Source organism: Poecilia latipinna, unplaced genomic scaffold, assembly GCF_001443285.1.
Source record: "Poecilia latipinna isolate Pla-1442-1.1 unplaced genomic scaffold, P_latipinna-1.0 Scaffold790, whole genome shotgun sequence".
NCBI classification, from domain to species: Eukaryota; Metazoa; Chordata; class Actinopteri; order Cyprinodontiformes; family Poeciliidae; genus Poecilia; species Poecilia latipinna.
In genome coordinates, this window is record NW_015113406.1 from 46865 (window position 1) to 63417 (window position 16553).

At 34.0% G+C, this 16553-nt stretch overlaps 2 protein-coding genes across 13 annotated transcripts in view; both read right to left on the reverse strand.

The window, feature by feature from the left end:
- The window catches only part of cmn (calymmin), a 25415-nt gene extending 13439 nt beyond the window's left edge, over positions 1-11976 (reverse strand). For 6 of the 12 annotated variants that reach the window (XM_015046712.1, XM_015046708.1, XM_015046710.1 and 3 more), the window contains exons 1-25: positions 11705-11975; positions 10563-10763; positions 7305-7358; positions 7000-7038; positions 6261-6284; positions 6142-6186; positions 6021-6071; positions 5870-5920; positions 5368-5412; positions 5244-5294; positions 4594-4644; positions 4450-4500; positions 4290-4340; positions 3573-3629; positions 3445-3498; positions 3266-3304; positions 3076-3153; positions 2921-2971; positions 2808-2834; positions 2684-2728; positions 1924-1965; positions 1794-1841; positions 1666-1704; positions 1079-1132; positions 153-494 (exon numbers count right to left, since the gene is read on the reverse strand). In XM_015046712.1, coding sequence (XP_014902198.1) covers positions 153-494; positions 1079-1132; positions 1666-1704; positions 1794-1841; positions 1924-1965; positions 2684-2728; positions 2808-2834; positions 2921-2971; positions 3076-3153; positions 3266-3304; positions 3445-3498; positions 3573-3629; positions 4290-4340; positions 4450-4500; positions 4594-4644; positions 5244-5294; positions 5368-5412; positions 5870-5920; positions 6021-6071; positions 6142-6186; positions 6261-6284; positions 7000-7038; positions 7305-7358; positions 10563-10629 — 1456 coding nt within the window. In that variant the 5' untranslated portion in view covers positions 10630-10763; positions 11705-11975. Of the gene's footprint in view, positions 1-152; positions 495-1078; positions 1133-1665; positions 1705-1793; positions 1842-1923; positions 1966-2683; positions 2729-2807; positions 2835-2920; positions 2972-3075; positions 3154-3265; positions 3305-3444; positions 3499-3572; positions 3630-4289; positions 4341-4449; positions 4501-4593; positions 4645-5243; positions 5295-5367; positions 5413-5869; positions 5921-6020; positions 6072-6141; positions 6187-6260; positions 6285-6999; positions 7039-7304; positions 7359-10562; positions 10764-11704 lie in introns of all 12 variants that reach the window. The other 6 variants (XM_015046713.1, XM_015046711.1, XM_015046705.1 and 3 more) reach the window with 5 other exon arrangements.
- Positions 11977-14445: 2469 nt separating this feature from the next.
- patl2 (PAT1 homolog 2) overlaps positions 14446-16553 on the reverse strand; it is a 13912-nt gene continuing 11804 nt past the window's right edge. Inside the window, exons 16-19 of the mRNA XM_015046720.1 lie at positions 16066-16206; positions 15348-15445; positions 15116-15256; positions 14446-15030 (exon numbers count right to left, since the gene is read on the reverse strand). Coding sequence (XP_014902206.1) covers positions 14997-15030; positions 15116-15256; positions 15348-15445; positions 16066-16206 — 414 coding nt within the window. The 3' untranslated portion in view covers positions 14446-14996. The remainder of the gene's footprint in view (positions 15031-15115; positions 15257-15347; positions 15446-16065; positions 16207-16553) is intronic.

The following is a 16553-nucleotide window of genomic DNA, read 5'->3' on the forward strand; positions in this document are numbered from 1 at the left end:
TATATATTTATATTTTATATAAAATCCAGGAGAAAATGATTATTGGGAGGGGAAAAATAATCACTTTATTGCCAAAAAACTGCATAATGGAAATTATCCACCCAATTAAAGACGACATTAATGATGAAATAAATTAAATTAAAGGCGCTTGCCTGGAGAAAGAACAGATTCTGGTTCTGCTTCAAATTTGGTTCCTTTTTGACCCAAAGTTGCCGGTTGGAGTCCGTGCTGAGGCTCTGGGTATCTGTGTGCAGGTGGAGCCGATTCTGGACCGGAGCCCAGGTGCAGCTGGTTCTGTTTGTAGGCTTTGTCTTGTGATGCAGGTGAAGCCAGGTTCTGGTACTTCTCGTTTGGGCCCAGGTAGTGAACGCCAGCGGTGGGACTGGAAGCAGCAGCCTGTTGCTGAGTCGGCAGGACTCGGCCTTTCAGGCCGTTTCCGCCCGATGAAGCTGCTCCTCTTACAGATTGACCTTTTCCAGGCACCGACCCGAAACCTGGAAACCAGAAATAAGCGACAGAGCCACTTTACTGATGATATTTGACATGAATAAGGGGTGACATGGTGGCCTTCCCGCCGTCAAATCTAATAAAATTGGTGTCAAACGTTTGTTGTGTTTGTGCAGCAAAAAGTTTAAAAGATTACTAAATGTTCCAAGAGATCATGAAAGGTCAATCAGCCGCCGCACGCTCTTCAAATCAAACAAAATAGATGTCAATCAACTATTTGTGCTGCTTTTGTTTTCAAGATATTAATGAAAGTTTAAAGGTCAAAAGGTCAACCTGGCCCCTCCCGCCTTACCCAAATAAAAAACAGATTGGCGTCAAATGTTTGCTGTTTGTGCAGCAATAATTTTTATTTGTGCTGCTTTTGTTCCAGAAAACATTTAAGCATTTATTAATATATTTAAAACAATAGTGGCACAAAAAAAAGTTGCTGCACAAACGTTTGACACCAATTTTGTTCTATACGAAGACAGTAGTGGGAATGCAGCAGAATAATTCTAGCTGTCCAATGACTCCATTTTTTTTTTGTTTTTACCTGAATTACCTCATTTGCTATTGGCTAAAGCAGACGTACCCTCAGGTTGGTGTTCGTAACCCCCCAGCGCAGCAACACGTCCAACTCCAAGGCCTCATGGGAGAGAAATTAACACACAGTAAGGTTAAAAATCTAAATTTTGGAGAAGTCAAAAATTATTTTACAAAAAAAGAGGTAAACTGTGAAGATCCTTAGGGGGCATTGCTTCCCTTCCAGAATGCGATGTTTTTAGGACTCTGTCATTGTAAATCCAGTAGCAGTAAAATCAGCTGACTAAACCTTCTTGAGTTCCACTACGGTTGCTGGGCAACTGGCTGGGCTTGGCTGAGGTTGCTAGGCAACGGTGCAGTGCCCGTCCACTGTGACTCAACATTTGGGAGGTTTTTGAAACAGCTCATTTTCCAGACAACAAAAAACATTAATTTACTGCCAAAAAAATTGGCAATAATTTTTTATTGCCAATAAAAAAAAATTTTTGGCAATATTTTTTTGAATTATTTTTGATATTTAAAAATTTGCAAAAATAATGTTTTTTGGGGTTTTTTGCAACAGAATGTTTTTAGAACCAATTAAGACCCAAATGGAAGTGTAAACATTTTAAAAAATTTATTTTTGGTGGTAATTACCATTCATCTGAGCACCAAATCCTTTCACAGCTCCATAACCTTTAATTAAACACACATAGTTAGCAAATGTTCAACACTGTAAACCAGGAATGTTTAGGTCTCAATCGGATTAAAACAGAATCTGGTACCTTTATGGTTGGATCCAAACCCATTGGGAGTTGCTCCATTTGAATACCCTAAAGATCAAACGCATTAATAAAGCATCACCCAAAATAGTTTAACTTTTAACTTTTATTAAATGTCTGAAACATGAGTTACCTAGTTGGGGTCCTAAAGCAGCTCCTGTGGTACTTCCATATCCTTCAATTAACAAATGAAATCAAATTACAGTACGATTGATAAAAAAAAGACAACTTTGCTCAATAGTTAATAGATATTAATTCTCTTCTAAGCACTTTATAAATCATTAATGACTGTTTATTATACATTAATTAAGAGTGAGAAGGCCTATATATTATATCTAGAGTTGTTATATTTAGCATTTCAGGCTACCTTGTAAGCACAATAAGCATTTGTAAATGTAATTTTTTAGCATATAGTCTCCTTCTTACCCTTATTTAATGCATAATAAACAGATTGTGATTTATAAAGTGTTTATAGATGAATTAATAACGTATCTCTAAACTATTTATTAGCCATCTATAAGGTGAGTCTTACTGTAAAGTGGTACCAAACAATCTATTTGCACATAGATTTTATTTTGGTAAGATTTGGTAATATAATCTAAAACAGGAAAGGTTTATTATGTTCTAATGTCAGGCACTGAGGAATTAAAAAAATCTGTTATACATTATTTTATAGTTTGTGACAATATCTTCTTTCAAGTGGATATTATTGTGATATATAAGGAATGTTGTTACGATTAGGTAACAAAATCCTTTAAAAAAGGAAAATATAAATAATCATGAGTGAAACACATGAAGAATGAAAATGAGTCAAATAAAAATGATGGAAGAAATCCTTAATTTGCAGCTGTACTGCTTCTTTGTATAAATAAAAACTGTGGCTGAATAATCACCTGCTTTAGCAGCCTTGGCAGCTCCAGTCCTTGAATTTCCAAACCCTAAATAGTTACAAACCAACAATAAGTATGATTAAATTCACCTTGTATATCTAATAATACTAATAATAAAGTAACTGACCATTTGGTGATCTGACTCCAGCACGACCTTTTACAAGATCACAATTCAAGTGTTGAAAATGTGTCACTGTTTGTAATTGTTTTGCTATATATTTAAGTATAAACGATATTTACCATTGGATTGTGAACCTTGTCCATTGGATACACCAGCTGAAGCACTGTAACCTAAAATATTAACATTATTAAACTGTGTTGTTCAGAAAAACATGGAAACAGTAAAAAAAATAAAAAAATAAAAAAAACAGTTTTTGCTCAACAGAATCAACAACCTTTCATTGGTCCCTTTACGCCATTTCCATACAGAGATCCCAGACCCAAACCAGCTGCGCCATAACCTCCACTGAAACCTTTAAACACATTTTATACACAAGAAGTACCTTAATAAATGACTTATACTCCTTGTTTTCCACATATTGTCATGCATTTCATTGGGATTTTAGGTGAAGGATCAATATGCACCTTTAGTTGGACGAGTTCTGTAACCATTACCACCATACACTGCAAAAAAAAAAAAAAAAAGTTTTTATAAGTGTGTTATTTTGGTTGACTCCTGCGACAGACTGGTGACCTGTCCAGGGTGTAAATAAAATGGATGGATGGATTTTGGTTGACTCAGCACTTAGTAATAAACTACTCACCATTCCCTTGGTCTCTGGCAGGATGGGGGCCTCTGATCTGTCCCATTCCCACAGCTGGGCAGAGGAGCATATTGAAAGGTTTAGTGAAAGAGCTTTGAGTTCTTGGACAAAGAATTAGACAACATTACCTGGACTATAATGAGGTCGGCCATATCCCTTCAGGTGGTTCCCTCCATGTCCCTGACCTGTGAAACAAGGGTCAAAGATGAAGGTAAACACATAGCAGACAAAAAACCCAACTGGGACTACAACTGAGCTAAAGATTAATCAACTGTTCTGATGATTAATCGGATAAACAAATTGGCACATTCTTCTGAATGTTCATTTAAGCCTTCGCTAAATATTGGAAATAAATCAAAACATGTAAAGAATTCCATTTATAAATAAGAAAAAAAGCATTTTTACTTACTAACACGCTTTTAGTGTAGGCTTCATCATTTGTAGCAAAGGATACAAAAAACATAATCCTAATATCAATATGTTTGAAGTGAAGTGTAGGGCTGATCTAGTGATTACTTTTAGATTAACCAATTAATGATTGGATAACAATAGGTGCTTTTTTTTTATTTTTTACAGAGTTTGGACCTGGTAACGCTAAAACTAGCAAAAAGGTTGTTTTTTTTTTTATCTTAAATGCAAAACGTATAAATTCTTGTAGAGCTTTGGCTCAATTACTCCACTAAATGTGTTGTTCTTTCAGAAAATTACCTTTTTTGAGTCTGAATTTGAGTCAGTAATGGTTAATCAAGTACTAAATTAATTATGTTAATAATCGATTAATCACAATTAATCATTTCAGCAACACAAAAACATGTTTCTGACTATATTTTATGTTTTTTTCTTACCATTTGGCCTTGCTCCGTTGCTACTGGACGCTCCAGCTACAAGTCTTTGACCTGAGGAATGATTGGTGTATTTAACATTTAACAGTATTTATATTTAACTTCCAAACTGTCTTAAACTTTATTTTGGAGTTATATCTAAGCTCAGCGCTATCTGAAATACCGTTTTCTTTAGTGCCTTGTCCTCCATATCCACCAGCTTGAGCCCCGTAACCTGAAACAGTCGCATTCTTCAATGTAAGAGGACATTTTGGTGCTTTTTATTATTACAAAAACATTTAAATACAATCAAATACATATTTCATACCATTGCCTTTATCTCCTTGCCCACCGTACGCTGCAGCATGAGCACCATAACCTGTAAAATAAATATTTCCAACTATATAAAAATGCCAACCAATCATGTCCAAACCCCAACCAAGAAAAGGAAACTGGGAGCTGAAATAAATATTAATTTCAGCCAAAACTGCCAGATAAAAATATAACACACACAAAAAAAACAGGTTTAAAAATGTTAAATTTATTCAGAGCAATTAAACTAAAATGTAACTTTTTGGTCTCAATCATAAATGGTAGATTTACCATTTACCAACCCAACTTAACCATTGACATGGAAGGTTTATGCTTTGGAACCATGAATTATCTGAAAATATTGGAGAATTTGCTCATTAACTTGGAAGCTGAACTAAGGGATGGGATGGACGTTTCAAGAAAACAATGATCCAAATTACTTCAAATAAATTAGGAAAAAGTTTCTGTGGAGTTTCTCGGTCTCCTGACCTCCATGTCACTGAACGTTTCTGTTCGTATCATGATTTAAAAGAGCAAACGAAAGTAAATATGAGTGGAAGAAAGAAAGTTGTTCTCAGTTAAATAGGCAAAAAAAAAGAATTGTGCCAAAATTATGTGTCTACTCTGAATAAATCTTGGTTTATGCATAAACACAAGTTGAAATACCGTAGCCTTTGGTTGCTTGTCCTAAATATCTACCAGCTGGAGCCTCATAGCCTGCAACATGAGTAACAACTAATTAAAGAGAGGTTTCTTAATGGCTCTGTGTGAATTTAATAAGTTATACAACCTTTGATTTGTTGTAGAGTGGTTGGTCCAGATATAACTCCATACCCTGGAATAAGCACACAATGATTTTAATGTCTGAATCCAGTCAAAACAATAAAAAAGTTGAAATATGTATTCAATAATTGTTTCTCTTATAGTAGAAACAAATGAAACAGAGGATGACATTAAATATTTGTTCCTTGGTAAGCAAAAAAAACTACCACAGGATAAATGGCTTTACTGTTTGGAATAACAAATTTAATCTGCAGCATCCATAGAAGTAAAACTAAAGTAAAGTTGTCCTAACACAAGTCTAACGTCATCTCAACTGGCCCGATTTAAAAAACAAAACAAAACACAGAAATCCTATAACAGGAAGTACTTTTACAAAAGTAATTTTGCTTGAAATATTCATCTCTGCTGGTACTTTCAACCTCTTGCATTCAAAATTGTTAAAGCCCAAATATACTTTAACACTTTCCTAACTCATATTTAGTTATCTGTAGTTAAAGTGTTTGCTTTACCGTTGCCTTTACTTCCAAATCCACTTTGTGAAGCAGCTGCAGCACCGTTACCTAAAACAGACAAGGCCGCAGCTTCTCATCACTCATGACTGTTATAAACACTGGTGTCCATTTTTGCAAACCCAACATCTAACCAACTTTCCAAAAATACCGTTGCCTTTAGATGCTTGTCTGCCATATCCACCGGCTTGAGCACCAAAACCTGAGATTTAAAACATTTAAATCAATGTTTTTCTGTTAAAAAGTGACTTTGTTAAAGCGAGTCGCACCACCTTTCATTTTTTGTAGATTTGCTGGTCCGGCTTTTGCTCCGTATCCTGCAAAAACAATAAGAGAATAATGAAAACTAAACGAATTATTTCCACAAGAAAGAGACACAATCTGTATTTACCATTAGCGGCTCCAGTTCTTCCTCCTGGAGTGAAAACAAATCCAAATAAAACAAAAAAAGCAGTGCTTCTCATTGGAATTATACAATAGCAACATAATTTAATCTATAGTTTAGTCATTTCCATGAACGATTCTAGAGCTTCTTTAGCAAACCACAAAACTGCTGAAACACTAAATTGCTTTAAATCAAGGCTGAAAACTCACCTGTTGATTAGCTGTAAGTAAAACATTGAACAGATGTAATGTTTATTTCTCATTTCATAATTTGTGATTGTATGATGTAAAGCACTTTGAACTGCCTTGTTGCTGAAATGTATATAAAAATAAATTTGAATTTGATTTAAAGAAGGTAGCACAGCAGGTTTGTTTCACTAAGGTCGTATTTTTACATTTTAAGAAATGAAACAGCCTTATTTGTAAAAAAATAATGGATAAAGTTGTCATAACTAGTCAGTCCAAGTCTTGGATCGAACTTTCAAATCGTTTATTGGTGGATATCAACAATTAATTAGTTTTTTGTTTTAAATATCTAAAATACTGCCAAACTACAGGTGTGGCCTTTCCCGTGTTATCCAGTTTTCACTTTGCACCGTAGCGAAATCTTAAACTGCTACTACACCAGTTACTCAACAGGTTGTTGCTAGGTAACCGAAGAATGAGTGAGTTGCTAGGCAACCAAAGAATGAGTGAGCGAGTCGATTTAACCAACTTTGCTTACAGAATGAAGAGGAAAAACTTACCATTTATTCCAACTCCTTTGTTCATCCCAGCTCCATAATCTTTTAATTAAAAGAATTAAATATGTGGTGAGACGTTTCATGCTAAAGTTAGCAAGAGAAATAAATTACAATTATTATATTTTTGTCTATACTTTTTCGGGTTTAAACTTCAAATAAAATATGAGCATTTCAACCTGCAGTGCTATTTAGTTTTCACACTGACCCATTCCTTTGTCCTAATGACCGACCAAAAAAATATATAAAAGAAATGTCTTAAATAAGTGAAAAATATGAGTTTGAAGCTGAATCAAGTGGTTTTGCTTTACCTTTCGATGGGATCAGGAATGATGCCGCCCTGCCGCCGTTCTGAGGCGCATTTCCTGGGAGAGTTAGGAATCATAATTAACTGAATAAAAGCTGTGATCTGTTCAAAAACAAATCAAAAGAAGAGATTATCTATTTTAACACCAAAGAGTCTGAAGGGATCAGCAATAGGTCGGTACTATAACCTTCAACATCACAAAATAAATCTGGTAAAATCTGAGATGTAATAAAATTTACAAGGCTGATGTAGTGAAGGTAGATGAAGATGGATGGATAAAAATGTTTGAGAATGTACCTAAAGTATAAAAATTTATGATTTCTAGAGATGAACAAACACTTATATTTTATTCACTTTTCAGTCATTTGGAACGTCGATGTGCTTTGATGTGTTGACAAAAAAGCTACATTTTCCTCTCACATTTTATTTAATTTCATTTATTTTATTTGGGACATTGTGCATTAATAACAATTTTGAAAATCATCAATAAAAATTACAGCCAAAGTTGATTTCCATTGTTTGTCCTCAAACTAAATATTACAGGTTGAGTGACATAAAATTAATACACGTAAAAATAAAAATACAAATATTTTGGATTGATTTTTAGTATAAAGTTTTAATAAATTTTCACTGTGATACAAAAAAGTCCTTTCTCACCAATATTTTTGAATTATTCTGTTAAAAATCTATTATTTTAACTCTTTATTCTAGCAAACATTCATTATCTCTTTAAGTAATTTTATATTTTCCTTGGAGAATATATAATTGGAGAAATTATGTACAACAATTTCTCCAATTTAAAATGTTTCGTACTGAAGTGTCCAAAACCGACAAAACAATCTGGAAATGTGATTCTGGAAAAGCACCAACTATCTGCAAGAACCCAGAGTAACTGCAATAATGCTGGTGAGGATCTTTCTCTGTAAAAATTACATGTTATTTTATCTGTTTGTGCTTTTAAAATAACAGGATTTTCAGTTAAAGGCCTGAATTTACATCTCCAGTTTGTGATTAAAAACTAAATCTTAAAAGTTTCCCTTTTAAGGAATTTGCTGATTAGTGAAAAATGAAACTTAATTTATGTATGGACTCATTTCTTTGTCAAAGATTTTAAGGAATCCTTGAAAGTATTGGAGAGACTGTCTAAGCACAGTAAAACCGTCCTGCTCTCACAAACAGATGCTACATTTAGACGGCTGCTGCCACTGAAAACTGCCTCTGATTGCACAAACCAAACCCAGATCAGAGCCACAGAGGGAAGATTTATGGCCGCTCCTCATCTAACGCCGGAACCGTAGAGAGGTTGGTCATTTGCACATCGTCGTTCTCAGATTTCAATTTCGCACGACTGTTTGAAATTTGACAGACAAACTCGACCAGCTCACTGCAAAAACACAAAATCTTACCAAGTATTTTTGTCTAGTTTCTAATGCAAATAACTTAGAAAACTTGAGTTAAGACAAAACTAAAAGTAACTTTTCAGAAAGAAATAAAGCTTGTTTTAAGTCAATAAGTCCTTAAGACTGATTTAAAAAAAATATTACTAGTTCCATTGGCAGATAATTTCACCAAGACAATTTTCCCGTGTTATAAGTGAAATAATGTGATAAGTCAGAATTCTCAAAAAAATGTCAGAATTCTGCAAAAAGTTAATTATGCTAATAAAGACAGAATTTTACTAAAAATTCCGAATTCTACAAAAAAATTCTGAATTCTGCAAAAGTCAGAATTTTACCAAATACAGTCAGAGTTATGAGGAAAAGTCAGAATTCTACAACAAAATTCTACGAAAAAGTCTTAATTTTATCAAAAAGGCAGAATTCTGTAAAATGTTAATTATGCGAATAAAGTCAGAATTCTACAAAAAAAGTCTGAATTCTAACAAAAAAAAGTGATTCTTTACTTTTTGTGGTTCTAATCATCTTCCATATCCTGCTTTGTTTTACTGGGATTTTATTTGACAAACCAACACAAAGTCCAACAGAACCATCAACTCCATCAGCTCCAACCTCATAACTCACTCTGAGGATTTCACCTTCCCGCCACAGCGGAGCAGACGTGTAAAAACATGTGCGGACACATTTCACCCTCAGACTATAATCCATTCAGCTGGAAATTTCCCAGTTACTTTGACAGGCTGGTAAAAATCTGACCCAGTTCCTCTGCTGAACATCTGAGCAAACAGCTTCAGGTTTCGTGGTTATTTCAAAAAACGAACAGCATTGTCAGTAAACTGATAAAACCAGTGAATTTATATACAAAAATGACACCAACTTAAATGCTACAAAAATTTACCATTTAAGTTGGACATTAAATGCTACTTTTACTACAATTTAAGCAATTTAGACAATTTTTTTGTTGTGCAATTTGATTATGAACTAACGGAAGAGTGAATCGGAGGGTAAAGAAAAAAACATCCAAAAACATTAAATCTCTGTTTTAATTCACAAGAAAAACACATAAATGCAACAAAGCATAGTTTTAAATCAATATGTTTACAAATGTGTTAAATTAGAGGGTAGCAAAAGGTTTGAAGACTCAAAAAGCAAAAAGACATTCTTAGAAAACTACCTGTAAAATATCATGAAAGAAAAATTCTCAGAATGAAGAAACTAAAAAATATGTAACTGAATTAAAAGGTTTTTTTAGTCAAAACATTTGGAAATAATCCGCAGAAGACTTAATTTTTTAGAAAAGTGCAATTAAATTGCAGTGTAATTATTGTATATTAATACATAAATTAGAATTTAACTGTAATTCTCAAAAATTAAGTCATAAGCCAAACATGTGAATCTACAAATAAAAACAAAAAAAGTAAATTTCCACAAAATACTGATAATTGATCTAAAATGTTCTTGAAAAAAAATTAAAATTTTTGAACTTCAAAAATTGCTAATTTTCTACTTTGGAAATTCAGAAAAATTCAAAAAGTCAAAAATGTTCATTTTTGAGCTCAGTTGTTTTTTAATAGAAAGATTCTGAAATTAATGTAAAAATGTATTAGTTTATTTCCTTGCAAATTTTTAACTTTTGGAGCTCAGAAATGTCCTTGTTTTTTTATAGAAAATTTCTGAAATCAATCTGAAACTTTTTGAGTGTTTTAGTGGAAACTTTTTCGACCTACAATGGCTCTACTAAACCGTTGTAGATTTTAACATTTTGATGCTGAAACCTAAATTTCCCCATTGAGAAACAAAAAATATTTCTATTCTACTGTCTGGCTAGTTGATAAAAGCAGATTTTCATATGTGCAGAAACTCACCGCCTGTGTGTGCCGCCTGCACCAAACAAAGAACCAGAACTCCCTGAAGGACAAGCCGACCCGCCATGTTGGACCTGGAAAGAAAACCCGGGTTTAGACCCCAGCAGGAGAGGAAAGGTGGAGGAGAAGTGGGAGAGGTTCCCGGGTCGGTAGGGGCTAATATTCAGTCCGGGGAGCCCGTCCTCTCCAGATCCTCCCCTGCTTGTTGTGAGATGCACCCAAGGAGAACAAACATTGGATAATTACACTACTTCAAATCCATCACCGCTTCACTGAAGAACTGGGGGTTGGCTGTTTGCTGTATTAGTTTGAAAGAATTACATGTAAATAAAAGGTCTTTGAAAACCTGTGTAAAACTTGCTGGTGAATGTTATGAATCATATTTGTTTCATTTTTACAGTACCGTAAATGTGTTCTGTAAATGTTCATAATGTTTGCATTTTGAGTTGGGTAGTATAAGAATTACTACCCAACACTCTCAATCCCAGTTAAATTACATTTACTTTAACATTTTTGAAATGTAGGAGTATTTTTACTGCACTGTACTTTTTACTTTTACTTAAGTAATTTAATTATGAAGTATAGCTCCTCTTACTTGAGTAAAATTTCTGGTTTCTCTACCCACTAATTCACCAGACACAGATCTGCAGTTTGTGTTAAAGGTTCATAAGTTCCAAATTAAAAGAAACTGAAAATTTTTCTTTTGCCTGATTTTGTTATATTTTAACTTATATGAATAATTGTCATTTTTGTCCTTAAAATACCAAAATTTCCACTTAACTTTAGATTTTGGTCCATTTGATGATGCCATTTTTAAATATTAAATGATAATTTGATCAGTTACTCAGTATTGAGTAGACTTTTTGCCAAACACTTTTTACAAGAGTAATTTCTTGGACGACAACTTTTTACTTTTGAGTGCAAAGACTTACTACTTGAGTACAAATTTTAGGTTCTCTACTCACATCTGATGTTGGGGAATAACATTTCTTTTAAGATTTACATCGGAAGTGCAGCAAACATTATGCAATGTTAAAATACCAGCTAATATTAGCTCTATAGCAATGATATCTTGCTAGCGGACAAAATACCAGCTAGCAGTAATATTCTATTCACAAAATACAATAATAGGTTCATCTTACTTGTGAAGTTATCCACCGAACCCTCACGTCAATAGTCCGTCGATTTTAACACAAATATCCCGCAGTACTGGGGCATCTTCTGCTGGTAGTTTAGCTAAGGGCAGGACGACTGCTCCAAGATGGCGGCCGTATTTCCTGCGGCCGTTGACAACGTCGATAAACTGTTTGCATTAGTTCTTACAAACATAATCTAAAGCTTTACTTTCAGTGAGCGAACATCACTTTTAATTTATTTGGAGTCACAGGCGCTAAATATAACGTTGATTTTAGACAAACTTACAAGTTTATCATAAAAAACATTTCCACCAAATCTTTAGTACTGTGACAGCGAGAAGCGGCCATGTTGAAACTGAAGTCAGCCTTACAAGTTATAGTCAGAGTTTCTCCCAGTAGAAATCAGATTTTAGAGGTCGAGTTTCTGACTGGGAACTTCCAGTTCTGAATACAACTGGAAGGCAGCATAAAAATACATCCACCGCTCGCAATTTTATCTTAGTCAGCCAAACTTATGCCGTACTTCTAACCATATTTATTGATTATAAAGCTCCTACATGTTGCCAAAAAGTCATTTTTAAGTAAGGTGTGTATCATTTCAAGTGTACTTATATTTTTGTGCAAGAAACTAGACCCAAAATACTTAAAATACTTGACATTAGCTTATGCATAAATGCAAAGAATAAAACCAAACATTGTCTACAACACCCTGATGTTGACTATATATTAAATATGTTTTAAAAGTTGAAAATTTCCCAGTAAACTAATCAGTTTAAATGGATGTTAACATTTCTAATAAGAGGAGTGGTCAAAAATCCCGTCAGAATTACGAGACCTCATCTATGAGTACAAAAACCATCTTTCACTGCAAATTGCTGAGGGACATTTAGCCAAATATTAACTATATTTTAGCCTTTACATACAATTTTGACCCAGAGAAAACCCACAATATTCTAAAATGCTTGCAGCCAATCGCCATTCATCATATTGCCCTTGATAAAAACTTAATTGTAGCTTATGTAATCTTATCCCAAATGTACTTTTCTAGTTTCCTGGAGCAGCTAGCTGTGCTATAAGGCTAATGTTAGCTTACAAATTAATTCAAATCTCATGCTTGATACATTTGTACACATTTGAGAAATATTTTCTATACTGGACTTGAAGTTGAGTTAAATACCATTGATATTGATATGTATAGATCCAGTATTAGTAATTTGATAAATAGATCCTTGAAAACCAGTTATGTAGCAAATATGTCGAGCTGAACATGCATCCTATCGGAACCCAATAAAGTCTAAATTTATGGATTTTTGTCACCAAAACATGATAGTGCTGTATGAAACCAGATAGAACGAGGCATTCATTTCAGACTGTAAGTTTTCTGTGGCGCTGTCTGAGTTTTCCTTTGGTGCATTTAAAGCAAAAAGTGGGTAAAAAGAGAAAGATGTCTCACCTTTCACATAGATTCCTCACCTGAAGTCCAAATCCTGTTCTTATGAGGTCAAGCAGGGGTCAATGTCTCACTTCCCTGTCCAACTGGACCTCTCACTTACTTGGCATCTAAACAGACCCGACCATCTGGCTACAAATACAAGTTTCAATTCCTGATTATGCCGCTTCAGATCCCTCTGCCTGGTCAGTTTGTAAGAAAGCAGTTGGTTGAATGTAAGGAACGTTTGAGCTAATAAACTTGTATGGACATGAAGTGGTACAAATATTACATTTATTGATTTGATGGTAAACCTGGACATACTTCACTGTAATACAAACTTTAAGATGCGATTTCAAACCTTCAGTTGAGCAAGGTTTCATTTTTATTTCATTTTGTATTAATCTGTCCTCAATATTCTACACACAAATTCACCATTAAGCAGTTTGAGATTTTTGCTTATTTATAAAAATAGCATCTTCCATTTCCAAGTTGGAGATGCCACTTTTACCCAGACTCAATTTAACAGACTCAATTTTATCAGGAACTAGTTTTAGGTCAATAATTCCTTAATATTGATTAATAAAAGTACTAGTTCCACTGACACGTTTGAACATTTTTCATGTTGGGTGAAAAACAAATCTGCTAGTGGAACTGGTGATTTTTCATCAATATTAAGGAATCATTGACCTAAAACAAGCTTCTAAGTTTTATTTCAAGTGTACCAAGATATTTGCACAAGAAACTACCCATAAATACTTAAGATTTTGTGAATATGCAGTGAAGTCTTTAGTCTCAGAGAAAAATGTGAAATATTTTTCCCTCTAGGTCTCAGTTCTCATTCAAGCAACCAAATTCCATTCCAGAAACCCAAAATTAACCTAAATTGGCATCAAGCTCATCCATCATATCAGTTTTACTGAATGGTTGAGATGGTGGTTAATATCTTTATTTCCATGCATTTTAAGGATAAAATCTCATCCCCATTGAAATGATTGGGCCTGTTGTAACTAAAAATATTACATTTAAAACTAGTTTTCTTGCATTTTTAAAGGTAGAGCCTTTCATTATTTTGGAGCTCATTGTAAAGTTAAAAATCACAGGATTACAGCCCCAAAATATGGTTGTAAGGGAGTCAATGGATCCAAACTGGAACTAAAATAAGGACAAAAAAAGGTAAATTAATCTTGACCAAGTCTCAGATTTAACCCTTAAACAGACAATTAAAAAACAAACATTTTGGGCCAACATAGACCCGTTTCCATTTCACTTGATGCAGTAACGCATGCAGGGAATAAATAAAATGCATTTCATGTTCTCTTGATCAAATTTGAGAATTTTTTTATTCATATTGCAAGTGCTCTACATGTGTGCAATTTAAATTATTCCCATTTCCAAATTAATACAATAAATATATATATTTTTTACAGATGAAACTTAAGAGAAAATTGTGTCAAAGAAATCCATTTAGCATCTTTACACATGCATACACAACATTTTTTTACTAAATAATTTTACAAAACTGGATTACCTAAAGTTGGGTTGACAAGTTCCTGCAATGGTTAATATAGTTAACAATTCCAGTATTCTAAATTATGAAACTCATCATAAATTGATCATTCTGATAATGTTAGAAACGTTAAAAGAAATGGGTTTAAGCTGCTTTGTGGAGGCTAAAGGGAGGAAAAGCAAACAAAGCAAATAAAAAAGGGAAACAGTTTAAGAAGCAAAATGTGATGGAGAAGTGAAGGGGAGGATTTTAAACAAAAAAAAAAGTATATTACACAACTTCTGTTATACTTGGTTCTAAAGACTCAGCTTCCTCCATCTTGGGTCCAACAAACCTGGACTTTAACTTAGCAGGTTTCCTTAAGATGGCAGAGCCAGGTAGCTGGTTGCAGACCTAAACAGAGAAGTTTGGAAATTAAAAAGCATTTATTTGCATGCATTTAAAGTGAAAATCTGTTGGTATATTTAAGAAGACTTACTCCAAGTTGCTTTTCAGCTGATGTACGGTTCGCTTGTCGAGGTACCTGCAGAAGAGCGTCAGCAGGTTTGACGGGAGGAGGAGCGGCTCCACCAGCGAACACTGGGTCAACTGTCCCGCTACCTGGAAAATCATGTCAGTCCTAAAAAAAAATGAGTAAAAACAGGGCTGAGAAAATGTCATAACATGCTAGACAACTCTGATTTAGAGGAATTAAACTTTGTTTTCCCCACCAGGTCTCAAAGTCGCCAATGCTGGGCTCAAGAGGAACGCCTGAAGAAAGAAGTTTCTCTCCGTGGGAAAGAAGAGCGTACAGCAAGCTGAGTCCAAACTGAACCAACAAAAATTAATCAAAAACAAATCAGTTCCAGATGCAGAGCAACACAAACTGGAAAGGACCAATAATGCGTCCAAAAGCATTTAAACAGTTGTTTTATGGTTACTTATTTAACTAATATTTGAAGTAAATTATATGACTGGGTATTTGAGTCACTGTAAACAGTTAAAAAAAAAAAACACCATGATTTTTTTTTCTGGAACGTTTGTGATGAATTTCAAAATTTGAGCTTGAAAAGTAAAATTTGCTAGAAAAAAAGCCTCAAAGTTTGAAATTAATCTCAAACTTTCTAGAAAAATAAAAATCTGAAAATTTGATTTTGAAAAGTAGCATAAGAAACTCAAATTGAAATTCAAAAGTTTTCCAAAAATAAAAATATAGAAAATCTGAGCTTCAATAATTTAACATTTTCAAATAAAAATAGTTCTTGCTGAAAAAAAGGGGAGGCAAAACAAAAAAAAAAAAAGTGGGATTTTTTGCGATCTCAAATTTTTTAGTTTCAAAAGTTGAAAATTTGCCAGAAACAAAAATTGAGAGAAAATTTCTAGAACAGGATTTTCTGAGCTCCAAAAGTCAAATTTTCAACTTTTGAAAGACATTTCCATGCTACAAACCTTGTTCTGGCAGGTCAGGGACAGGCACTCGAAGGTCGACAGAGACTCTGAAGACGTCAGGTCTTTGAGAACGTTGATAAGCTGACTGAACGTCAGAACGCCAATCACATTTCGGAGCGACGGGTAAAGAACTGGAAGGTCCTGAAACCACGAGAACTTTTCAAAATACAAAACTTTTGACATCTTCATCGAGTTTAAAGACCAAAATTAGACCTTCAGCTAGTGCCGGGCGTTGCGCCTTAAAAATAAAACTTCATATTTTTTTGCCTGTTTTCTTGTCTGAAAGCTCTTCAGAAAGCGGCTCTTGGCTCAATCATCCCTTCTCAGACTTGTGAAACGGAGAATTAGGGCCCGGCTACAAGAATCTTTGTTTAGCTACATGCAGATTAAAAAAAATGCAATTTTACCAAAAAAAAAAAAAAAAAAAAAAAAAAAAAAAAAAAAAAAAAATTGGGCCCCAGGTTTTTTTAAAAACCACAACAAAAAAA